Source organism: Henckelia pumila, chromosome 4 (genome assembly GCF_033568475.1).
Source record: "Henckelia pumila isolate YLH828 chromosome 4, ASM3356847v2, whole genome shotgun sequence".
NCBI classification, from domain to species: domain Eukaryota; kingdom Viridiplantae; phylum Streptophyta; class Magnoliopsida; order Lamiales; family Gesneriaceae; genus Henckelia; species Henckelia pumila.
In genome coordinates, this window is record NC_133123.1 from 198,924,923 (window position 1) to 198,952,751 (window position 27,829).

The 27,829-nt window shown below is 36.4% G+C and overlaps 1 protein-coding gene across 1 annotated transcript; it reads right to left on the reverse strand.

Moving 5' to 3' along the window:
• Positions 1-3,810: 3,810 nt before the first annotated feature.
• On the reverse strand, positions 3,811-4,691 carry LOC140862577 (uncharacterized). Its single transcript, XM_073265604.1, has 2 exons — positions 4,167-4,691; positions 3,811-4,041 (listed from the first exon to the last, which is right to left on the reverse strand). Exons 1-2 carry the CDS (start codon positions 4,689-4,691, stop codon positions 3,811-3,813), a joined length of 756 nt encoding a protein of 251 aa, XP_073121705.1.
• Between the last annotated feature and the right edge of the window lie 23,138 nt (positions 4,692-27,829).

The following is a 27,829-nucleotide window of genomic DNA, read 5'->3' on the forward strand; positions in this document are numbered from 1 at the left end:
GTAAATTCCAGATCTAATTTGTGTTCTAGAAAATTTTTGTAATATCTTCATTTACTCTTCAGCCCTTCAAATTCATGAGAAAAGTGTGGTTGAACTTTGTGATGCCAAGTGAAATATCTCTGTCAAAGTTCTGGATAGTAGGTTTTTCAGTGCGATTACCTCCGAATTCGACCATGGTGAAGTTTACCCATCTCTTGTTTATGCCTTCAAAACATGATATTTGGGATTTCTGATTTTTACAACTACTTTCTTGTTAATTACAATAATCACTCGTTTGAAAATAGGCAATTAATTTATAAAAAGTCAATTTGAAACCAAAAAGGGGTACTCTACGATGATGATATCATTACTTATCTAATCACCACTTCATAAATCTCTTATTGTAGCCTAGAGCATATGTTGTTTATGCAGGGGAAAAATCGGGAGTGTACGACCAATGGTCCGAAGCAAGTGCACAAGTTACCGGCGTCCCGAACACTTGTCACAAAGGATTCGACAGTAAGTGTGACGCCCGGGGCTGAAGAGGCAGGGATTGATCGCCGGTGCCAAGAGGTTGCACGGACAATGAGCGGCTCCTGGTAGGCTTCTAGGCGGAGGAAAACATGAATGAACCGATCCCGTGCCGGAATGAGAGGGGATTCTGAGACTATGTAGGTATGAGACTACATAGTTGAGGAGGGTTTAAAAGATTTCATATGTACTGCTCATATCAAGAAGGTGCATCTTCTTTTCGGAAGCTCATCACATAAGAACTCCAAAGTTAAGCGTACTTGACTTGGAGCAATTATAGGATGGGTGACCCCCTGGGAAGTTTTCCAGGGTGCGTGTGAGTGAGAACATAAGCACGCTGAAAAGACCCATCTTGATACAGTGGGGAGTTACAAATGGTATCAGAGCCGACCTCTCTTAGTACGGTATGGTTCGGGGACGAACCAAGCGGAAGCTGGTGGGCATGTGACGCCCGGGGCTGAAGTGACAGGGAGTGATCACCGGTGCCAAGAGGTTGCACGAACAATGAGCGGCTCCTGGTAGGCTTCTAGGCGGAGGGAGACATGAATGAACCGATTCCGTGCCGGAATGAGAGGGGATTCTGAGACTATGTAGGTATGGGACTACATAGTTGAGGAGGGTTTAAAAGATTTCATATGTACTGCTCATATCAAGAAGGTACATCTTCTTTTCGGAAGCTCATCACATAAGAACTCCAAAGTTAAGCGTGCTTGACTTGGGGCAATTATAGGATGGGTTACCCCCTGAGAAGTTTTCCAGGGTGCGTGTGAGTGAGAACATAAGCACGCTGAAAAGACCCGTCTTGATACAGTGAGGCGTTACAAATGGTATCAGAGCCGACCTCTCTTAGTACGGTATGGTTCGGGGACAAACCAAGCGGAAGCTGGTCGGCATGTGACGCCCGGGGCTGAAGAGGCAGGGAGTGATCACCGGTGCCAAGAGGTTGCACGGACAATGAGCGGCTCCTAGTAGGCTTCTAGGCGGAGGGAGACATGAATGAACCGATCCCGTGCCGGAATGAGAGGGGATTCTGAGACTATGTAGGTATGGGACTACATAGTTGAGGAGGGTTTAAAAGATTTCATATGTACTGCTCATATCAAGAAGGTACATCTTTTTTTCGGAAGCTCATCACATAAGAACTCCAAAGTTAAGCGTGCTTGACTTGGGGCAATTATAGGATGGGTGATCCCCTGGGAAGTTTTCTAGGGTGCGTGTGAGTGAGGACATAATCATGCTAAAAAGACCCGTCTTGATACAGTGGGGAGTTACAGTAAGAGAGAGGTAGAGGATGCGTTTGAGTCCTTCCGAAAGATTTAGTTTGATTCTCCTCCTTCTCAACAGCATCAAGGTTCCACGTCCACTCCATCTCCAGGTTCTAATGATGATGTGCTCCGAAGTAGGAAATTAGCTCGATTACTTCAGGAGAAATCTGATCTAGCTCGTGAAATTGCAAGTAGATCATTCAAAATGGAGAAGTTATGCGCCGAGATCAGAGCAATATTGCAAGAAATGCAGGGAAATTAGATAAATTAGATTCTTGTAGTGCTCGTCTGTTGCGTTTTGCGTGGTTACGACTATATTATTAGTACTTGTTTCCTAACATTCTTTATATTGATCTTTTCACTTTCGATGTATTAGGTTCTTATGTGATTTATCCTATGAAGCGTAATATAAGTTTACCATCTACTAAATATTGTGTTTTCCATACACTTTCGGTCTATTAGGTTCTTAAGTTTGCATGTATCTATTGGAGCTTCCGTATTATTATCCTCCAAATTATTTCGAGTTTATGATCATGTTTGATAGTTTGAAGAGGGGAATGAATGGAGAAAGTGCATTTCACAGGTAACAAATTTTAGGAATTAAGTCTCTCTTTCCACACTAACAATTATTTCATGGTCACAATGAAGTTGTAACTGTTTGGTATTATTATATTTCGAGTCATTTAATTCTACTCAACTACCAAATTTAGTATGCGCCTATGTCAAAGAAGATTTGTATATCTTAAGAACCTGTTCATCCTCAGAAATCTTCTTTTCAACACTGTTTGATAGACTTGTATTAAATTCTAGTATTTAGGTTGTAAAAAAATATATTTCATTCTCTTTAAATACTCTGTTGTGCCTCAGTTGTCTACTGCTATAAATTAAATTCCATCTGTGTGCTTCTATTTTGTGTTCTGGTTTCAGCTACATGTCTGTGCATATGAAAATGGGTTCTGAAGAGGCTGTCACAAGCCAATATCATGTACCAGTGCTTGATATTTGCTCTGATGATGAAATATAGGTGATCGAAGTTGTTGGGAACTCTAGCCAACAAAAGAATTCTGTAAGTATGCTGCAATCTCCATCAAGAGAACAGAAATGTGTTAAGAAATGTAAGGTCTTTCATCCTAACAATGCTGCATATGATGAAGTTAAGGAGGAAAGTAGCACTTGCAAACGCAAACTTGAATATCACGGCCTGGAAAAACAGAAGAAACTGGATAAAGATGAAGATCCATCAGTAATTGTGATCGTGCTTGACACTATCGAAGAAATTAGTGGCTAAGTTCTGTGACGTTTATGCATAAAAATCTCTTGCCCCACCTTTTTGAACTTGTGTCAGTGTACTAGATATTACACAAACTTTTGGGATACATTATGTGGGGCAGGGGTTATATTATAATACTTGTCGTCTGAAAAGATGTGTTATAGCTTGTTTGTATTTGTACGTGCAAGTTGTGTGTTATTGTGTACTACTATTTTATATGTTATGAAAAGTTGTGTTTGTTTTATAAATATGATAGGCGTATTGTTTTACCAAAAAGTTGATGCACTAGTAACTCTTCGTTAATGGTATGAGCGACATGTCGTCATCCCCACTTGAAGTTCTCTTGTTAAACTTAATATTATATACATAAGTATTCTAGTAAAAAGTTTATGTCCATGCACGATCAGATTAAATGATGCATCTTCTATTTTGTAAGGGGTAATAAGTTTATGTCCATGCACGAGCACAGTCAGTGATGCATCTTCTAATTTGGTAAAAAGTTTATGTCCATGCACGATCACATGAACTCAAATTCCCAACTCAATCTAATCCGCATGCCACATGTATGGAAACTACAAGCTACGATTCTTTTTCTTTTAAACCAAGGAACAAATTCATGTATCAAGAGACAGAAACTTCACGAATACTTGAATGAGGAAAGATTGAATTCTGCCAGGGGTACAACCCAAATACATAGTTCAACCATGGTGTGGTTGAGACTTTTTCAACAAGCAAGCAATGATCTACATATGATTTAGCACGACACTAACCTCTAGGAACCATGAAAGAGTTGTCTCGATTCAATGCATCTCTTAAGACACTCGCATCTGCTGTTGAGCCCTCCCAACTAGTGAGAGCGTATACAAAGTTCATGTTGAGGTCGCATACATCCATCACGTTAACCGCAATAGTACCCTTTCTGGTTTTATATCTTGTCCTATACCGAGCAGGTACGTGTACTGAGATATGTGTTCCATATAACGCCCCAAGGCATCCCTGAAATTACTCGAAAATAAATATCACATCATTATCATATATGTAGAGTATTTACTAGAGTTTAGAAAAATAACATAAATCCTACCAGGCTCATGTTGTGCATGTATAATGAAAAGTGTCAATACCTTGAACCATTTCCAGTTCTCATCGGTGCAAGTCTCTTCAACAGGGACAGGCTTAACTAGCAGCAGTGGATGCAACTTCACAAGTGCTCGCATTACTTCGTGGAAATGTGCACTAATTGTTTGTCCACTACGAATGTAGTCATGTCCAATAACACAGTTCTTTTTATGATGAGCAAGAATTGACAAGAACATAGCTACTTTCTTTTCAACCCATACATATCTCAAGTCCACTAGTCCGCCAACATTAATTAGTAAAAAACAAAGGCGTCCAAATTCATTGCGGTTCATTCTTAAGTTCACTACACATTGAACATATCCTACTTCAATTGTCCTATGCAAGTGGTTAAGTTGGGCATTTAATCTCCCGATCATGGTGTACGTTGCAGCTGCTGGACGATTGAATTGTCGCGGCTTGTCCAAATATCTCATACGTTGTCGGATTAAAAGACTTAACTTTAGAAAATTCCGGCATAGCATTTGTAACACCATGACAACGAGAATAATGTTTTTACGTTTTCTGCCCATCTTTATAATGAGTACATGAGGAAAAGTTTAGAAAGGACTTACCCCATAAAATTAAAAATAGTGGTTAAATTTTTTATCTACGAATGACTAATTAAAACGCAGAGATGAAGCAAATAAATCTAGCTACTGTAACTCAGTAATTATATGCAACAATGGACATACAATTTCTACTATCAAACACCTTCATACAAGGTGTAACACGACACTGGACTATATCCATCTTCAACATAGCACGTATAAAAAAATCAATATACAATTTTTGTATAATAATACATCAAGAGCGTTGATTTTCTAACCTTGATTTACCTGGTGTTAAACTCCACGAAATCAAAACAAACAATAATGACCCAGTCAAGATCCCATACAAATAACCGAAGTGGGTGACATGAATGAAACATAAAAATCCTCGAAACATGACTAGCCTAATGTTTTGTAATATATCGGACACTAAATTTTTGTTCTTTTGGAACACAATTGCTCAAAGAAAAATTATTCACATACCCAAAACAAGAGAGTGAAGAAATAGTCCCAGATCTATGGTATGTGTGGGGACCTCGGGTTGCTAATCTAATTTTAGGGCAATAAACGATTAATTAACAAGTAATCAAACAATACATGACTAATAAACCAAGAGCTAAATTTTTTTTTTTTAAATTTCGGAGCCTCGCTCGATCGGTCAAACTTCACCGATCGAGCGAGCTAAAAAAATCAAGCTCTCGGGTCTGCATCCATATTGGCCTCGCTCGATCGATGAACTTCTGCCGATCGAGCGGCCAAGAAAAATGGATTTCTCTGCTTGCAAAATACAGGCCTCGCTCGATCGGTGAAGTTCACCCGATCGAGCGGGCACCCTGTCCAGAAAATAAAAATGCAACTTTGCTGTACAATTTGATTCCAAATCTCATACCAACTTCATATAAACTACTCAACATGATTCTAGATATTTTACATGCATTCAAACTAATATCAAGTGATCTAGAATACATGAATTCTCAAGTATAAATCAATACTTGGCAAAAACAACATATACAAAAGTTCTTGCTTTCTAACATGTTTACCAAATCATAAATACATGTCACCTGCTTAAAACCTGAGTCACCACATGCTATGTCTCTTCTTAAGCTATCCAAGCCAACTCTAGCTTGATCTTGCCCCAACCTGATGCAATGCACACATACAAACAAAGCAACAGCCGGATAACTCCGGTGAGAATAAATCTCAGTATGAAAGACATGCATCTTCATCAGTTAAACATATAATTCATTCATATCATGAACGTTACATAATAACATAACATGCTAGCATTTATAAACGCATATTCTAAAACATAGAAATCTCTAGGTTAATGCATAAATGCAATGCATGTGCCAAGGAATAGGCTATCAAATCAGATATCAATAAATCGTAGTTTTGGGATCCCGGGGAAATAAAATCTTTAACCGACCACCGACTCTCCCAATCGAGGTGGTGTTAAATCTCTCAATTCCCCTGACTTTGGTGCAACTATAGTGAGTCATCTAGCTCTGGAAACATAAATATATATTCCGTGCCATGAGTCATCTGACTCTGGAAGTAAATCTACATTCCATGCCACTCACTACAGTTCTCCAAACGTCATCTGCACTCTAGGCCATTCTGCCCTCTGTGCTTTTCAGGCTAGAGTTCAAGATGAATGCAACATGTTCTGTATGCATTAAATATACATAAGCTAAAATAACATCTTGAACACATCAATCATATCATCATATGAGCATATAATCACTCAACGATACTGACAAATCTGTAAGTATCACATATAATACATAACCATGTTCAATACAGAAAATACTATAAATCAAAGAAGACAAGTAAACATTTACATAAATATTCTGGGAATTCAAGAAGATAGCTATCTTGAATAATCTATCCCATCTATGTAAATGTAAACAATAACATATATTAAAACATGCATGTATGTGATTTTAGGCAACTCGATAATCAGAAACAATCTCGAGTTATTCTGCCCATCCTATTAATGTCTATTCATACCTGTATTCTGATTAAAAAATCTGCCACTCTGTCAATTCTTGATCAACTACAAGCTATCCAAATCTGTCATCAACTGCTGCTCATTTCAATCTTTGCTAATTGAAGGTGTTCTTGATTCAATCTTAAACACTTCAATTCAATTCATTAGAACTCAAACTCGTCGATTCGACTTCGATAATCTTCAATTCAAATCTGAAATAGATTATAACATATCTAAACATCAATTTCCAATCTGAATCGATGATTCTCTAGAGCTTATTCAGTTCAAATCTTGCTAAGACAATCAGAATTCAAACCGACGTCGCAACTATTCGAGTCCGATAAATCTTTCGATTCAAATATCATCATATCTACATTCTAAACTCAATCTCATATTCAATTCATCCACAATAAACTTGAAGATGAGCTCTAGACATTTAGAATGTATATCAATTCAAAATCTTGAATCAACGGTGTAACGGATCAAAACCGGAAATTCCAACAGCATAAACATCATCTTGTTAATCATTTAAGCTCAATATCATCACCAATTCATCCACTTATACACGTGACCAGCAGCTCTTAAAAATTCAGATTGTACAAAATTCTTCAATAATTCAAAAACATGTCCAAACGACGATATTTTCTCGATCCGTCTTAGATATGCTATCGTCGTATATACTAGAACACGTTTATACAATCAAATCATAATTCTAACAACATCATAAAATTCAAACATGGTACAACTTCGTAAAACTTACGTCAAAACGTAGCACTCGGAGCCGTGATCGTAAATATATGCTCAATCAAAAATTCTACCGGGCGGATCAAAAGATATCGAAACTTAAAAAATCGAAAATGGCTTTGGAACCCTTTTTTCCCCCCTTCTCTCATTTCTGGACTGCGAATCTGATGCCTTCCCCTTCTTTACACGTTTTTAAGGCCAAGTTGAAAGGCAAATTGCACTTTGGTCCCTGAACTTTGGCCTAATTGCAATTCAGTCCCCAAACAAGCGATTTAATTCAATTTCAATCCTAAATAATTTAAGAATATTAGAATTTAATTCTAAACTCTAAATATTCTCAAATTAAATATTCTCGGATTAAAATTAAATCATTTTGGACCTTATCGCAATTTAGTCCTTGAATTGCTCAATATTTGCAAATGGGTCCTTGCTCGGATTTCATCCTCAAATTAAATCCTTGATATTTATAATCTTGGAATTTACATATTAAATTCCATAAATATCAATTCAAATATTTTTTAATCTTTTAATTTAATAATTCCGAATATTAAAATCTTAAAATCCTAAAATCCAAAAATTAAATATTTCTGACCCGTAATTGAAATCTCAAATTTCTTAACTTCTTCAAATAAATATTTTCTCATCTTCGGAATTTAAATTTCAAATCCCGTAATTAAAAACTTAATATTTTTGGGCCTTACAATTCCTCCCCTCTAAGAAATGATTTCGTCCTCGAAATCGCATTCGATCTTACTGCTGATTCTCGTAAGCGTATAGCTAACTGAAGTAATACTTACTTCAATTCTGTGAGCTTTAGATATCTATTTTGATATCTTCTCTTCTATCGTATCTTAATCTTCTTTCTGATTGCTTCTGCAATCATATCAATTCTTATTAACATATAATCACGGAGTCAACTTATATCTAAGTTGCTCTTTCTCGTGATCTAACTCTGCACCAGTTAGTCTGTCTTGCTTATAATCTTATTGACTTCGGTTGTATCTGAATTGAATGCATATACATATTCTAGCTGATATTCTTCAGCCAATGCATATGGATAACAATTCATCTATCTGACAATTCGAGTATTAATCAATAAGCTAGATCAATTACTCATCAGAATCAATTCTGAAATTTCTTTCTGAACCGAATGATGACTGGGAAAATAACTTCTTGACTGATCATTCTGTTCAGGCTTCAAAATCTATATCTGTTGCTCATTTTCTCATTCTGTCTATGCTGTTCTGTTCTTATTCTGTTCAAAGCAATCTTCACATTCTTTATCATTTCTTGACTCATATCTGGTCTGATAGCTGTTATTTCTGAAATATTTTTTCAATATAAAGACAATTTTGTGTTTCTGATCAATCAATCATCAAAATACTGTCTTTATATCTATCAAATAGCTGTCACAGGAATCATAGTAATCACATGGCAAAGAATCAATCAACTAGTACCGAATCTAGTACTATCGTTCTGAGCATATCCTCGGAAATCTGGATAATCACATCTGATAGTCCACTAATCAGAGGATGGTATAATGAAATCTCATACAACCAAACACTCAGAACATCTGATAATCAATGCCACAATCTAGAAAACAAATCTAAAGTCTCTATCTCGCTAATAGATTTCAATAATTCCTGTAATCTGATCATCTTGCTAAATGCATAACCAGTATCGCTTTATGTTTGTATCATGTCTAATACAACATATTCGTGAATCTGTCGATATCTACTACAATCTAAATTGCAAAATCATGACGATTCGAATAGATTCGAACTAAAGTCTTTTACAACGTTGATCTTCTTTCAACTCTTATGTAACTAATCTGTTACATAAACCACTTGCGTTCTTCTTTTCTGCTTCTTTTACTGGAATTTTAGTATTGGTACTGTCAATTCTGTCGTATCTATTTTCAGTTCTTCTTCCAATACTAATTTCCAAGTACTGACTACGTGTAAGTCATACATGTTTAGACAACTGAATGGATATTCAATCTGTTGTCATATACCTCTTTCAGAATCTGATATTCCATATCTAGAATATCTGGCATAATCAAATGATTATTCACCGCAAAAATTCATTTTTTGTGCTTTGCTATCTTATCTCATATCTTAATCTAGCGTTCTCAATCAATATTCTATTGCTTGATCTTAGATCAATGTTACTTTTATCGTTCCAAACCAATCGAGTTTAGCTTGGATCGTAACAATTCTGATCGTTTAAGTATCTATCAAGCATAAATATTCAACAAGTACAGATCTGTACCCAATAAATCCATCAATTATCTAAAACCCATAAATCTTGCTTCTAGTCTGAATCTGCATTTCTATCAGTTACGAGCCAAATACATCAAGTTACACTGAATAAACACATCAAATAATCAATAATTCTCAAATTTCAAATCAAAGGAACTCGCTCAAGGAAATGTCAGTCAAAATCAAATATTCTGAATGACAGCGAGTGAATCAAAGTAGACTCTAGCAAAGAATAAGAGTCAATCAACATCAATCGAGGTCAAATAACACAACCTCTGAATCGATATCAAGAAATTCAAGAATCATGATTTCTATGATGTAATAGCTTTAGCAAAATTGAAGAAAAAGCTCCACTGTAACTGATTTTTCTTATTCTCTATTGATATGAGTTCATTTATTAATTCTTAATTCTCAGCTGACAATATTCGAATATACTCTTTTCGACTTAACTTATTGTCATAGAATTAATCATCATTTCGATACTACATAACTCGTTTTTACTCAATCTTCTAGCTGTTTCTGAAGTTCTTCAGTTTAAGTAATGCTCTTCTATACAAGTTGTCATAATACCATTGTACTAGACACCACTCTATATAGAACTGCATTCATGTCGTAGAAAGGTCGAAATATGTCATTAAACTATTTCTGTACATTCTAACCACTGACATAGCTGTCAATTCTAGGTTAATTTTGTACTAGTTCAATATATCGACTAGACGTCTACTGACATTCTTCCACGGTCAAACGTGATATAACCAGTACCGAAATAACAAAATCTACTTTCTGAAACTCATATCATAAATTGCTAGTCATGTCTATTTCTTTATCAGTGCACGACTTCAATCAACTGGTAACTGATACTCAGTTATTGCATTAATCTCTATAATGCATTCTAGCTTAATATCTCACATCTGATATCATCACATTCAATCTGATTTCCTCAATTCTGTATTTCATCTTCTATGACTAATCTTACAAATGTATTCCATCTACTCAAAGGCAAAATTTCAGCAAATACGATTAATACAGGCTCATCAGATACATATTATCGCATAGCAAATCACTGATATATAAATGTATGCTATGCAATCAATATATAAGCGGTTAACTAGAATTAACTCACTTACCTGTAATATTCTTATCTGATACAACTTGAGCCTCATTTTCTGTACTTGCTTATCGCTTATGACATTATCTGTCATTCAAATTTTCTCTTGATCTGTTTCAGCTGGGGAAGTTATGCTTACATGTCTTCATCTGCTGGCGTTTAGACTAAATCAATCTTTGCTGTTATTGTCACTATCGCTTGCTTCATAGCTATACTATTATGCAAGTTGTAGTGGAGGTGATGATCATAGGTTTTCATAATTACAGAGGCGTGAATAAAAATTCAACTCTGCCTCGTACTACCTGTTCATAATTTCGTTCTTCCATTACTGTCTTGAAATCAACTTATGCTTCTAGTATGCAAAGTCTACTGTTCTATCTTCTTTAGCATATACGGAAAGAAACAATTCTGTTTACTTACCTGCCAAACAATTTCAGTACTTCTTCTGGCAACTTCACCAACTTCTTTCTAAGTCCTGAAGTTGATATAAAATCAAGATGATTCTATGTTCATCTGAATATTCTTCTCTTGAACAACTGATCCAGCTCTTCAAATCAACTCCTTTCTAGACATAGCATATTCTGTATCTTTCTGAGTTGATGATTCATAGCTTTGGAGTTTTTCAACTCACATACTCCTCAGTGCATTCGGCTCAAAAACTTACCTCAACACTGTTCTGTTCTGTCTACGATTCTGTTTTGTTTGAGGTTCTCATGCTATCTACATAATCTGTCTTATTCGATAACAGAAGCAATATATATGGCAGAGATTATAACATACAATGTCAGTATAACATACATATAATCTCATGCTTCTGAATAGAACACATGCTTGCAAATTCTCATGTTTTTCAATTAATACATGCTCGCAACGAATTCATTTATTCTAATGAATTCAAGAAATCAGGCATACATATCAACATATAAGCATGTAATTCTATTAGTAAAGCAAGCAGTGGTAATCAATACTCATCATCGCATACAATGCTGTAAAGCAAGTAAAGCATACTCATGCAATAATATAAATGCATGCGACTCAATCTACCCAGCTCAACTTCTATCTTAGTCCAAGAATTTACGCTCTGATACCACCTGTTATGGGGACCTAGGGTTGCTAATCTCATTTTAGGGCAATAAATGATTAATTAACAAGTAATCAAACAATACATGACTAATAAACCAAGAGCTAAATTTTTTTTTTTTTTAAATTTCGGAGCCTCGCTCGATCGGTCAAACTTCACCGATCGAGCGAGCTAAAAAAATCAAGCTCTCGGGTCTGCATCCATATTGGCCTCGCTCGATCGGTGAACTTCTGCCGATCGAGCGGCCAAGAAAAATGGATTTCTCTGCTTGCAAAATACAGGCCTCGCTCGATCGGTGAAGTTCACCCGATCGAGCGGGCACCCTGTCCAGAAAATAAAAATGCAACTTTGCTGTACAATTTGATTTCAAATCTCATACCAACTTCATATAAACTTCTCAACATGATTCTAGATAATTTACATGCATTCAAACTAATATCAAGTGATCTAGAATACATGAATTCTCAAGTATAAATCAATACTTGGCAAAAACAACATATACAAAGGTTCTTGCTTTCTAACATGTTTACCAAATCATAAATACATGTCATCTGCATAAAACCCAAGTCACCACATGCTATGTCTCTTCTTAAGCTATCCAAGCCAACTCTAGCTTGATCTTGCCCCAACCTGATGCAATGCACACATACAAACAAAGCAACAGCCGGATAACTCCGGTGAGAATAAATCTCAATATGAAAGACATGCATCTTCATCAGTTAAACATATAATTCATTCATATCATGAACGTTACATAATAACATAACATGATAGCATTTATAAACGCATATTCTAAACCATAGAAATCTCTAGGTTAATGCATAAATGCAATGCATGTGTCAAGGAATAGGCTATCAAATCTGATATCAATAAATCATAGTTCTGGGATCCCGGGGAAATAAAATCTTTAACCGACCATCGACTCTCCCAATCGAGGTGGTGTTAAATCTCTCAATTTCCCTGACTTTGGTGCAACTATAGTGAGTCATCTAGCTCTGGAAACATAAATCTATATTCCGTGCCATGAGTCATCTGACTCTGGAAGTAAATCTACATTTCATGCCACTCACTACAGTTCTCCAAACGTCATCTGCACTCTAGGCCATTCTGCCCTCTGTGCTTTTCAGGCTAGAGTTCAAGATGAATGCAACATGTTCTGTATGCATTAAATATACATAAGCTAAAATAACATCTTGAACACATCAATCATATCATCATATGAGCATATAATCACTCAACGATACTGACAAATCTGTAAGTATCACATATAATACATAACCATGTTCAATACAGAAAATACTATAAATCAAAGAAGACAAGTAAACATTTACATAAATATTCTGGGAATTCAAGAAGATAGCTATCTTGAATAATCTATCCCATCTATGTAAATGTAAACAATAACATATATTAAAACATGCATGTATGTGATTTTAGGCAACTCGATAATCAGAAACAATCTCGAGTTATTCTGCCCATCCTATTAATGTCTATTCATACCTGTATTCTGATTAAAAAATCTGCCACTCTGTCAATTCTTGATCAACTACAAGCTATCCAAATCTGTCATCAACTGCTGCTCATTTCAATCTTTGCTAATTGAAGGTGTTCTTGATTCAATCTTAAACACTTCAATTCAATTCATTAGAACTCGAACTCGTCGATTCGACTTTGATAATCTTCAATTCAAATCTGAAATAGATTATAACATATCTAAACATCAATTTCCAATCTGAATCGATGATTCTTTAGAGCTTATTCAGTTCAAATCTTGCTAAGACAATCAGAATTCAAACCGACGTCGCAACTATTCGAGTCCGATAAATCTTTCGATTCAAATATCATCATATCTACATTCTAAACTCAATCTCATATTCAATTCATCCACAATAAACTTGAAGATGAGCTCTAGATATTTAGAATGCATATCAATTCAAAATCTTGAACCAACTTCGTAACGGATCAAAACCGGAAATTCCAACAGCATAAACATAATCTTGTTAATCATTTAAGCTGATAAGTGTATTTTATACACTTAATTTATATATGATTTTAATTATTAATTGTTTGTTTCGAGCAGATTTATGTGGGTGTTTTGTTGTTTTTGTGATTGTAGGAAATTATCGAGATTTTGTGAATTATGAAATTTTGAGGAGAAAAATATGAAGTTTAGAAGAGAAAGGAAAAGAAAAGAAGAAAGAAGAAAAGAAAAGAAAAGAAACGTACAGACAAAGAAGAGGAATAGTGATGGGCTTCTCTATTGGGCCTAAGTATAGCGCTTGATGAAGTGCTAAAGAATGGAAGAGAAAGAGCTAACGCGCAAGACACACATGAAGGCGAAAAGATTGAGAACAGTATCTTATACGCGGGCTCGTGATTTCTGGACAGGCGTTTGTCGCGAAGTCTGAGTTTGGAAATTTTAATCGGAAGGAAATTTTATAATTTCTTGGGCTTTTGAGTGGGCTTTGTGAGACACTATAAAAGGGAATTTTTCATCTGATTATGCGGGAGAGCCGCCACAACAATTACACAGGAATCAGAGATTTGATCGTGACTTTTATATTATTCTGGAGCTTCATCGTGAAGAACGAAGACGGAGTTTGATCGACCGGACACGGCGTCGACGACGGATTTGTTTCTTATCTTTTATTTTATTCTGAATATGTTTGAATTTATGAATTATTTTTTTATTCAGAATTTTATTATGAACTAAATTTTTAGAGTCTAGAGGTCGGATGGAACCTGGTGTAGACGCTTTCATGAATTTTTGATTTTATTGAAATGGATTTCTTCTAGATTAATTGTTTTTTTCTAGAATTGATTGTCTTTTCAATTATCTGATCAATAATTGATTTGTAATATTTATTTGAAATCTGGCACTCGGGAGAGGAGATTTTGAATAGGACCAATAAAAAATACACTGTTAATTATTTATATCGCTCGGGAGAGTGTATAATTTTAACAGAGCTTTTAAAGAGAAAATAGTTTTGAATTGATCACTGCAAGTAGATTCTTAATAGGGATATTGGAATTGAATTGTAGTTGACATACTTTATTCGGCACTCGGGAGAGGGAATAATACACGTAAGTGTTCTTGGCTATTAATTATTTGAAATTCATGAAGATTAATTAATTAGGATTGATTGTTGTTGAAACCAGGTGAAATCTATACCTCTAGACCATTTTTCTCTGATTGAGTTTAATCTGATAGTTGTGTGCATGCTATCTAAAAACATTCTGAGTATTTATTTTTATTGCAAAATTCTTGATTATTGGTTTTCTAGATAAAGTTTAGACTATTTTAATTACAAGTACTGATTATTTTCATTTTACTCCCTGTGGGATCGATATCTGATTTAATCACTATATTAAAACTTGACACTCGTACACTTGCGAGGAAATTTCACAACAAGTTTTTGGCGCCGTTGCCGGGGAGTAAATTTTGATTATTTTTTAGTCTTGTTACCAATTAGTCTAGATTTTAATTTAGAGTTTTTTTTTATTTTATTTTTTACGTTACTAATTAATTTCTTCTTATCTTTTAATTGCAGTTTATGCGACGATCTCAAAGTGCTAATTCTCTACTGTTTGATCCGGTGATCGAGCGCACTGCACGTGCTTTAAGACGAGCTAGAAGAGAAGAAATTGAAAGAATGGCTGAACAAGAAGAAAATCAAGCTCCCCTAGTGCCAATTAGAGATCATTTCAGACCGACGATCCAGGCTCACTATTCTGGAATCGCTCGAGGAACTATCAATGCAAACAATTTTGAGCTGAAGCCTGCATTGATCAACATGGTTCAATCGAACCAATTTAATGGGAGTGCCACAGCTGATCCTCATCTGCATCTCAGGACCTTCTTAGAAATTACTGATACGGTAAAATTTAACGGGGTTCCTGAAGATATTATTCGCTTACGCTTGTTTCCGTTTTCTCTCAGGGATCAAGCCAGAAGTTGGTTGCAATCACTGCCGCTTGGAAGCATCACTACATGGGAGGGGATGGCAGAAAAATTTCTTGCGAAATATTTTCCACCTGCCAAAACCACCCAACTGAAGATTGAGATCAGTACCTTCCAGCAGATGGACACTGAACAGTTATACGAGGCGTGGGAAAGGTATAAAGAATTATTAAGACGTTGTCCTAACCACAATTTTGCAGATTGGGAACAGATCGAGTGGTTTTACAACGGACTGAATGCGCCTACAAGGATGAATGTCGATTCTGCTGCTGGAGGTACTATATTTGCGAAGGATCATGTTCAGGCTTATGATATGTTAGAGCAGATGACGGTCAATAGCTTTCAATGTCCATCTGAGCGTATGGGAGTCAAAAAGCCAGCTGGACGGTATGCAGTGGATCCTCTCACGTCCATCACTGCTCAATTATCGGCACTGACTATACAGGTAGCTGCATTGAATAAAGTGAGTGCTGCAGAACCAGCAGGTGTGCGGAGTGCTATGGATGAATCTCACTATCATGAACAAGCCCAGTACATCAATCAAAGAGGTTATGGAGCTTTCAGAGGTAATCCTGTCCCTAATACTTACAATCCTAGCTTTCGAAATCATGAAGATTTTTCTTATGCTAACAATACTAATAAGTGTGATGGTAAGTTGTCTTTGGAGGATGTGGTTAGTACCTTTGTGCAGGAATCAGGTAAGAGGATGGCAAGAACTGATTCTCGCCTTGACAGCTTGGAGACGCACATGACCAACATGGGTGCTGTGTTGCAATCCATGGAAACCAGCATAGGGCAGTTGGCGAACGCACTGAAGGACAACAACCGCGGCCAGTTCCCTAGCAATACTGAGGTAAATCCCAAGGAGCAGTGCAATGCCATAGAGTTGAGGAGTAGAAAAGAAATTGGAGTCCAAGAACCTGCTATGAAAGAGGAGAAAGTCGAGAAAAAAGAGAAGGAGCCTAAACTGGAGCCGAAACCGATGTACAAGCCTCCACTTCCCTACCCGCAAAGGTTCAAGAAGAAAGCATTGGACGAGCAATTTTCCAAGTTCTTGGAGATTTTTAAGAATATTCACATCAACATTCCCTTTGCTGAAGCTTTGGAGCAAATGCCGAATTATGCGAAGTTCATCAAGGAGATGATGTCCAAGAAAAAGAGACTGCTAAAAAACGAGGTGGTCAATTTGACTGAAGAGTGCAGTGTGGTGCTGCAAAAGAAGATGCCACAAAAGCTTAAGGATCCAGAGAGTTTTACTATTCCTTGTTCTATTGGCTCTTCTTATTTTAATAATGCACTTTGTGATTTAGGGGCCAGTATTAATTTAATGCCATTATCTATTTACAGGGCCTTGGCATTGGGAGACATGAAATCAACTAAGATTTCATTGCAATTGGCGGATAGAAGCATTAAATATCCACTAGGAATTGTTGAAGATGTTCTAGTCAAGGTGGATAAATTCATCTTTCCAGCGGATTTTATGGTATTGGATATAGAAGCAGATCATGGTGCTCCCCTGATATTGGGGAGACCTTTCTTGGCCACTGCTGATGCCAAGATAGAAGTGAAGAAGGGTGCGTTGTCGATGGGTGTGGAAGGCGAGAGAGTGATTTTCAACTTATTCATGAAGACATCTAATCCATCCATCGAAGACTTATGCTTAATTGAACCGGTTGTGAAGTTGGAGAGATGTCAAAGAGCTGATTTTGCAGTTGATTCATCGAAGGAGAAAGCGCCAAATTTACTACCAAAGAAAGTCACGAAGAACAAGAAAGCAAAATTTAAAAGACGGTTCATGGAATTTATTTAGCGAGTGAAAGAGAAAGGGAAGAATTAATCCGGTGAAAGTCGGGCTGACGACTATAAACCAAGCGCTTTTTGGGAGGCAACCCAAAATCTTTATTTTTTGCTTTAATTTTTCATTTTAGTTAATTAGTTAATTTTAGTTTTTTTTTTAAATGCATATTATTTGAGAATTTTGGAGGCCTGATATTACAAAAATTTTAAATTTTTCAGGATTTTGACTTGTGGCAGCGGCTTATGCGCGCTTGCCCAAGATTTGAGGCGCCCGCTCAAGATTTTGGAGTTGATAACAGAGGCTCATGCGCGCCCGCCTGACCTCTACGCATAATTAAGTGCACAACACATGAGCTATCACGCTCACCATTCGCGCATAACTCAGCACTATCGCGCATCACCTTCCGCGCTCCCTTCTTGCGCTATCGCCCTTCCCATTAGCACCTCCCATAGCGCGAACGCGCTTCACATTTACCATCAGCGCTAGAACAAAGCGCCATCGCGCTCCAAGTTCCCCATTCAGCGCCTCTTCATGCGCTAATCTCCTACCACTACAGCGCAAGTAATCTGCACCACAATCCAAGCGCTAACCACCCCACCATCAGCGCTAGAAAATGCGCTATCGCGCAACGGAAGCTCCCATCTGCGCCCTTCATAGCGCTATCGCGCGTTCATTTCTCCCTTCAGCGCATCTCCAGTCTCTCCAGCTGCGCAGCTATCTAAAGCTATCGCGCTCCCATATTTCCCATCAGCGCAGCTCCATGGCCATACAGCTACTGGATCACGCACCAAACCACTCCAGCTGATACTCCTCCTTGCGAACATAACCTCTTCAACGCAACCTCCTCTTGAGCAAACGAATTTTCAGCAGCAATACCATGCATGATCGTGTTTTACCAGCTGCTCCGTACATGCGATAGTGCACTTCCAACATCGTGCTATGTGTTTTTTTTTTTTTTAGCTATCTTGCTTGCTATGATTTTACTTTTGAGTGTTATATTGTGCAGGTATTATTTTCAGGTTCATTTGGATGTTCACGTGGTGCTTCTCAACCATTTTAACCATGGCATTGTGGCTATGAAACTATTGTACATGAATATGATTTTGGTTACATCGAGTACTGATGCTCGGTGTTGAAGGTACGATTCTTGTGTCCCTTGTTATTTTTATTGTTTTAATCATTAGGGACAATGATTACATTAAGTTTGGGGGGATGAATCATTTTTTGCAATGATTTAGTTGATTAGTTGAGTTTTATAGTGTGCTTCATAGAAAAAATTTTTGTTGTTTTTGTTGAGTTGAGTTGAAAAGGAGTCAAGAAAGATGTGGATGCATGGATGATGGAAAATATTTTTTGTGCTATCACTGAAATCTATGATTGTCTACCTATCTGACAAATATTTTTGAAAAAATGGAACCAATTGGATGAACAATTTCCTATATACTCTGTGATTAATATTGAATCTGATTTTTGAGACATACAGACATAGATATGATTGAGGCATTGTTTGAAATTTTTGGGCCTAATTTTCATTGAATTTATCCTTAGTTGCCCATTTGAGCTTACACTTGTATAAGTACATTGAGGTACAAAATTCTGAATTTGTTGTGAAAATCATCTTTAACTGCTGATGATTATTTTTTTTTCTTCACTGATTGAATTTGTATGATTTAATTGTGGATTGAGACTTGTCTAGAACTAGTTCGAACACTCTTCGAGGCGAAATACGGGCAAAACTGAGATTAGGAATGATTTAGGCGATTTTTCTGAATTCGTTTGAGCCTTTCAAGCTACCTTGTAATGAATTTTATCCCTAGTACCTTGTTTGAGCTTTATTTGAAAATCGAATGGCATGTGTGTAAACGTGTGATTAAGCCCCCATTCGTCATTATTTCAAGGTCCTACATTGACTACCTAATTAGCCTAAATACTATTTCCTACCTTTAAGGGAGTAATTTTAATGCTAAAATGTTGTATGCTCCTAGCTTTATTTGTGAAAAAAGGATTGGTGTTGTGGATGAATTGAAAAGATGAAAAAAAAAGGTAGTAGAAAAAAGAGTTGAAAAATGTGGTTGAAAAAGTTGTGAAAGAAAGAAAAAATTTGTGAGAGAGTTGTGAAAAAGTTGAGAAATGAAATGAAGGAAGAAAGAATGTGAAATTGTGAATGAAAAAGGAGTTAAAGTTAGATTGAGCATGAATATGAATTACTCCCTATTTTGAATTCTTTTCCTTCATTTGTAGCCATGAGCCAGGCCTTACATTATGAGCCAATTAAGTCCTATTGACCGAGTCTCAGTTGCCCAATATACTAGTGGAGAAGAGTTGCGAGAATCTAGCATATGGATTGTTGATTGATGCTTTTAATGATTATGAATTTTGATCGAAAAACGCCCACACTATTATTCGTTGCATTTACCTGATTGTGAGCGTTTTTTATAATTATCCTATTTTTGATCCCTAGCTACCTTGAAAAGTCCTCATGATCTATGAATATTTGAATTGAACTTGGAGAATAGTGTTTTGAATTTGAGTTGCGGAGATTGTGAGTTTATGCGGTTATTATTTTGTGATTGGCTAAAACTTTCAAGTGTTAGTAGGTGTGACATGATTGGAATTGAAAATTCTTTGAAATCATTGTCGAGGCCATTGCTACATAATATTTCTTGACTATTCTTGTTGGTTTGATAGAATGAGTTTTTGGAATTTATTTGTTTTGCTCGGGACTAGCAAAAGTCTAAGTTTGGGAGTATTTGATAAGTGTATTTTATACACTTAATTTATATATGATTTTAATTATTAATTATTTGTTTCGAGCAGATTTATGTGGGTATTTTGTTGTTTTTGTGATTGTAGGAAATTATCGAGATTTTGTGAATTATGAAATTTTGAGGAGAAAAATAAGAAGTTTAGAAGAGAAAGGAAAAGAAAAGAAGAAAGAAGAAAAGAAAAGAAAAGAAAAGAAATGTACAGACAAAGAAGAGGAATAGTGATGGGCTTCTCTATTGGGCCTAAGTATAGAGCTTGATGAAGCGCTAAAGAATGGAAGAGAAAGAGCTAACGCGCAAGACACACATGAAGGCGAAAAGATTGAGAACAGTATCTTATACGCGGGCGCGTGATTTCTGGAGCGGGCGTTTGTCGCGAAGTCTGAGTTTGGAAATTTTAATCGGAAGGAAATTTTTATAATTTCTTGGGCTTTTGAGTGGGCTTTGTGAGACACTATAAAAGGGAATTTTTCATCTGATTATGGGGGAGAGCCGCCACAACAATTACACTGGAATCAGAGATTTGATCGTGACTTTTATATTATTCTGGAGCTTCATCGTGAAGAACGAAGACGGAGTTTGATCGACCGGACACGGCGTCGACGACGGATTTGTTTCTTATCTTTTATTTTATTCTGAATATGTTTGAATTTATGAATTATTGTTTTTTTCAGAATTTTATTATGAACTAAATTTTTAGAGTCTAGAGGTCGGATGGAACCTGGTGTAGACGCTTTCATGAATTTTTGATTTTATTGAAATGGATTTCTTCTAGATTAATTGTTTTTTTCTAGAATTGATTGTCTTTTCAATTATCTGATCAATAATTGATTTGTAATATTTATTTGAAATCTGGCACTCGGGAGAGGAGATTTTGAATAGGACCAATAAAAAATACACTGTTAATTATTTATATCGCTCGGGAGAGTGTATAATTTTAACAGAGCTTTTAAAGAGAACATAGTTTTGAATTGATCACTGCAAATAGATTCTTAATAGGGATATTGGAATTGAATTGTAGTTGACATACTTTATTCGGCACTCGGGAGAGGGAATAATACACGTAAGTGTTCTTGGCTATTAATTATTTGAAATTCATGAAGATTAATTAATTAGGATTGATTGTTGTTGAAACCAGGTGAAATCTATACCTCTAGACCATTTTTCTCTGATTGAGTTTAATCTGATAGTTGTGTGCATGCTATCTAAAAACATTCTGAGTATTTATTTTTATTGCAAAATTCTTGATTATTGGTTTTTTAGATAAAGTTTAGACTATTTTAATTACAAGTACTGATTATTTTCATTTTACTCCCTGTGGGATCGATATCTGATTTAATCACTATATTAAAACTTGACACTCGTACACTTGCGAGGAAATTTCACAACATAAGCTCAATATCATCACCAATTCATCCACTTATACACGTGACCAACAGCTCTTAAAAATTCTGATTGTATAAAATTCTTCAATAATTCAAAAACATGTCCAAACGACGATCTTTTCTCGATCCGTCTTAGATATGCTATCGTCGTATATACTAGAATACGTTTATACAATCAAATCATAATTCTAACAACATCATAAAATTCAAACATGGTACAACTTCGTAAAAATTAAGTCAAAACGTAGCACTCGGAGCCGTGATCGTAAATATATGCTCAATCGGAAATTCTACCGGGCGGATCAAAAGATATCGAAACTTAAAGAATCGAAAATGGCTTTGGAACCCTTTTTTCCCCCTTCTCTCGTTTCTGGACTGGGCGCGGAGAAAATCATGAGAGCAAGAATGAACTGGGCCAGCCCAGTTCATTACAAAAAAGGGCGCCCTTTTTTGTAATGAACTGGGCTGGCCCAGTTCATTCTTGCTCTCATGATCTTCTCCTCCCTGGTGGGGAGTTTTTTCCCTCTCCAGGATTCGAACCTTGCACTCCAGGTCATAAATGCAATGTTTTCTCAATCCTGATACCATTGAGCTAATGGTATCAAAGACTGGCCTCTCCCAGTACGGTGTGGTTCGGGGATGAACCAAGCGGAAGCTGGTGGGCATGTGACACCCGGAGCCAAAAAGTCCTAGGGCGGTACATGGTCCGCAATATGGGTGGTTAATACCTGAAAGATGGAAACCCCACCAAAGAATGGGCGACGGGTGACATGAATGAACCTTTCCCACACCTAAATGAGAGGTACAAAAGATTTGATATGTACAACTCATATCAAAAAGGTGCATCTTCTTTTCGGAAGCACATCACATAAGAACTCCAAAGTTAAGCGTGCTTGACTTGAGGAAATTATAGGATGGGTGACCCCTGGGAAGTTTCTCAGGGTGCGTGTGAGTGAGGACAAAAGCACGCTGAAAAGACCCGTCTTGATACAGTGGGGCGTTATAGGGAATCTGATGCCTTCCCCTTCTTTACACATTTTTAAGGCCAAGTTGCAAGGCAAATTGCACTTTGGTCCCTGAACTTTGGCCTAATTGCAATTTAGTCCCCGAACAAGCGATTTAATTCAATTTCAATCCTAAATAATTTAAGAATATTAGAATTTAATTCTAAACTCTAAATATTCTCAAATTAAATATTCTCGGATTAAAATTAAATCATTTTGGACCTTATCGCATTTTAGTCCTTGAATTGCTGAATATTTGCAAATGGGTCCTTGCTCGGATTTCATCCTCAAATTAAATCCTTGATATTTATAATCTTGGAATTTACATCTTAAATTCCATAAATATCAATTCAAATATTTTTTAATCTTTTAATTTAAGAATGCCGGATATTAAAATCTTAAAATCCTAAAATCCGAAAATTAAATATTTCTGACCCGAAATTGAAATCTCAAATTTCTTAACTTCTTCAAATAAATATTTTATCATCTTCGGAATTTAAATTTCAAATCCCGTAATTAAAAACTTAATATTATTGGGCCTTACAGTATGAGAACGAACGATAAAGTACACAAGTCCCCCACGACAAATTATTCAATACCTCAAAGAAGAGTGTGAAGAAATCGTTCAAGATGTACACCTTCAGAAAGCCATCGATATTTCTTTGCACTGTCAGAAATGAGATTGAATTTTGTTTCTTGAATGGGGTGTTGTTGATGTAGTAGGTGAGGGCTGAAATGGTAATTTGACCATACTTGTCCTGAGTACTGTACAATTCGGGAGAAATTATACTAGCTTGCAAATGGGTTTTTTTTTTCCTACCATTTCAAGCTGGTACAGTGATTTATGCCGGGCCCGTAGTTATCCATGTTGTACCCAAAAAACGAGTCAAACATGTGATTATTTTATAATCACACGATTTCGATCCTACCAAACACAGCCTAAAACTTAATTGATCAAACAATTTATCCCTTTTTTATGTTTGACAAAATCATACATACTCATTATATTAGGCATATAACTTACCGAATTGATTTGAACTCAACAATATAAAACTTATGATAAACTGATAAAATATAGATTGAATTTCTGATAGATATATAGATTAACAAAAATATCTGATAAAAACTGAATTGTTTGTGTAGCGAACCAACCCGGATCCACTACTAATCAAAGTTAAAAGCTTAAATAAGCATGCAATAAAATTTAATCAGAGATAAATTGTGGAAACTTAATTAATTCTGGACCGACAGAATACAACCGGATAAAAATCAGTATACAACCCAATTGAAATAATTTAATAACCTATCTACTACTCCTGCAGCTCTTGCTTGGTCATCACCGAAACCCCAAATCTTGTTACAACACCTGTAACTTTCCCGTTGAATGGGGTGTCCAGAAAACACAGAAAACACTGGACGTGAGCGTTAGAGCTCAATACGCTAGTACGGATAAACATACACATGTGATGCGTGCAATATGAATATGTCTGGGTATCCGTATCTGGGATATAAAATCCAAACTGCTCAGACTGTCGCCTAGGATATGAGCAGTACCGACCGGGGAATTAAACCACTGGGTACATGCACTCAATCCTAACTGGACGTGGATCTAGAATGTCCATAGATCACTAGAGTCGGCGCTACCCGTCGGTCGGCAGGACTCTCAGTGTCACAACATCCTAACAAGGGCTGAGCGACCCTACACTGGCTCATCTCAAAGAGACACATGCTCAATATGATATGCACATGCAATATAATATTGCAAGGCAGTAACATGAAATAATGACACATAAATGCAACACATAAGCATGCATACCCGCTGGCAATCTCAGTCAGTACTTACGTACCTTACTAAGGCAGTCCTAGCAGCATCCATCTAGGTTTCAAGCCTACCATCCAGTACTACAATTCAAAATACCCATGCATAATCTATTATTATGTTCTAAAATACTTAACTATGCTATTAAATAATACCTAGTTTTTTTAGAGATCCAAAGTTATTCCTGTGTCCGTCATCAGCCCGCTGATGGCGATAGCCCCCAAAACTTAGGCATAGCTCCTATACTATCTCCGTAGCGCTCCGCCACTCCCGAACCTCCACTTAGGACGCCTAGAAAGCCATAAAATGCCTAAAAGAAGCTAGGAACGAGAGAGAGAGAGAGAGAAGAGGGAAATGAGCGAGTTTGAAATGACCCTCGACATCCCTATATATAGACAGCGATCGGAACCTCCGATTGCAAGATCGGAGCTTCCGATCATATAGAAACTTCCGATTCATGCTTCCGATCTGTCTCCGCAAATGACATGTCGATCAATAGCTAGCTGCCGACAGTCCGATCGGAACTTCCAATCATGTTCGGAGCTTCCGATCTTATAGACGTAATTTCTTACATAATATTTCGAATAGCAGGCATTTGGTGACGATCGGAGCTTCCGATTGCAGTTCAGAGCTTCCAAACTAGAACAATGGCTCCAATCTGTTCGGACCTTCCGAACCCTATTCGGAGCTTCCGATCTGCTCGATTATCAAAGCTCTTACTGGACCAATTTTTATCATTCTGAGTTCATTTCTCAACTCTTTAAACCCATTAGAAAATCCCTAATCATGTTTTACATTTCTTAAAAATGATTACTTAATTAATTACCACTTAATTGTTAATTCTGGATACGGGTCACTACAGTTTGATACAAGTATAGATTGTGTAGATAAAATAATCTCTCAAAATATTTTGTCTATCCTTTTTTTGTACATAGAAAGTAGAACTTATAAACTGAAACTCTTATCTTCTTTCATTACTGTGATGGCTTTGTCCATGACCTCTTTGGCTCGGACTAGGTCCTTTCTGACTTTGTCTTGGACCTCTCTGACTGCTTTGGACTTGACCTCTATCTTCCTTATAATCTTTTTGGCTTCTTGACATTGGTTTCCCCTTGTGGCTTACTTCTCCCTTTTTGTCAACATCAGTGGTCTCTACATATCGTTTTAGAATGTGAACAAATGATGTCATCTGGATGGAAATAGTGTCAATATTGATAGATAGATAAATAGATTGGAATGAACATAGTTAATATTTGAAGATATATTTGAATGGACTGCATCAACCTTCTATGACAAAGCATCATGTGAACTGGACAAATGAGCTGTTGAGGCCAAGTTCTTTTTCATTGAATCTAGTGAAGTGAATGTGTAGCGACCCTACCCGGATCTACTACCAAATCAGAGTTTAATAAAGTGCATTGACCGCGTTAATTTGTGTGAATAAATTCAACTGGCAAGCGTACCAGGTCAAGTAATAATATAGTGGACAAAGGTCCAAGCGTCGAACCCACAGGGACATTATAAAAATGATTACCAAAATATATTTATTTCTACCTAATCTAGACTAATTAAAAGGATGATTTCAGATTTTTAACTAACAAATAAAATTGCAAATAAAATTAAAAAAACTAAAACGGAGCTGGAAAATTTGGATTTAACTCAAATTTGGTAAAAGTTCGATCAAGGACTCACGTAGGTACCAGAAAATTCATGTAACAAGCAGTCGATTTAAGACATCAGACTTAATCTTAATTCACAGGAATTTTCCTAATTTGTTCAAAGGACTATTTTTAGAACAATCAAACCTATTCAAATATTGATGAAATAATCTTTCGTAATTCTAATCAAATTTGAATGCATAACGAACTGTGAAAATTCAGTAAACACCTAAATCGCATAATGAAACCGAATTCTATTTCTAGTCAGTTTTACACTATGTTGAAAATCAAAGTGATCAAATTCGAAACCTCCTCTGTCGACTTGGAATCGATTAACAAGCAAACAAATAACTGGCCAAGAAATTTGTAAGACAAATATAAATTCGATAATCAATAAAATCAATCAAGTCTGAAAATCTCAAATAAACAAACGAGTTTTATACATAAATTATCTGGCCCAATCACGTGGCCTTGATCGAAAAAGAAAACTACTCAAGAATCAAATTCATAATTCAAACAAAGTTTTAATCATGAATTTGAAAATAAAAATAAGAAAAGAAGAAGAAACGAGAAATCTTCTCTCCCAAATTGTAGTAGCCTCCGTCTCTGAAAATCTGGAACTGAAACCCTTATTCTGATGATTAGATTGGTATTTATATGCCCAAGGGTCTTCAAAATTTAGTATCCTTCCCGAGCAAGAATTTCCTTTTTAAAAAACTCTGCACGCGTATCTCACTCGAGCGAGCATAGGGTCTCGCTCGAGCGAGCCATCTTCTGCCCGAAGGTGATTTTCCACATCTTGCTCACTCGAGCGAGCATAGCCTCTCGCTCTAGCGAGCAACATTCTGTCTCGGATGCTTTTTTGGATGTCTCGCTCGCTCGAGCGAGCATAGACTCTCGCTCGAGCGAGCAAATTTTTCTGCACCGCGCGATGAGTTTGAAAAATTCATATCTTGATTTCTAGCCGTCGGATCGAGCTGAAATTTGGACAGCAGCTTTAAAACATCATGAAATTTATTCTGAATGGTGGAGATCGGATTTGGATCTCTCTAAAATTAAATATGAATTTTTGATCAAGGCTGCTCCGTAATTCACTCTTCAAAAATCCATTTTCCTACAAAATTAACTGGAGTAGTGAAATACACACATGTACTAAAACATATAAAAACACATAAAAACAATATGAATGCACACAAAAATATAAATAAAAATATCACAAACTAATGCATACAAAATGCACTTATCAACACCCCCAAACTTAAACCTTGCTCGCCCTCGAGCAAGACATACCAAAACAAGATGCAAACAAAAACATAAGTTAGGACGAGTCAAGAATGTGCAAAACCTCTGAGAAGTTCAATCACAAAACAAAATCATCGACATGCTCTCAACTTTTCATCGTACACCTTTGGTTTAACGTGAACGTGTGTATGTGAAATGTCATTCCAGTTTCATGCAACTTAGACCATATTCGTCTCAAATTTGCTTAGCGACCTATGACAATTTAGTGCAAGTTTCACTCTTCAAGTGCCCATTTCTTCCAACG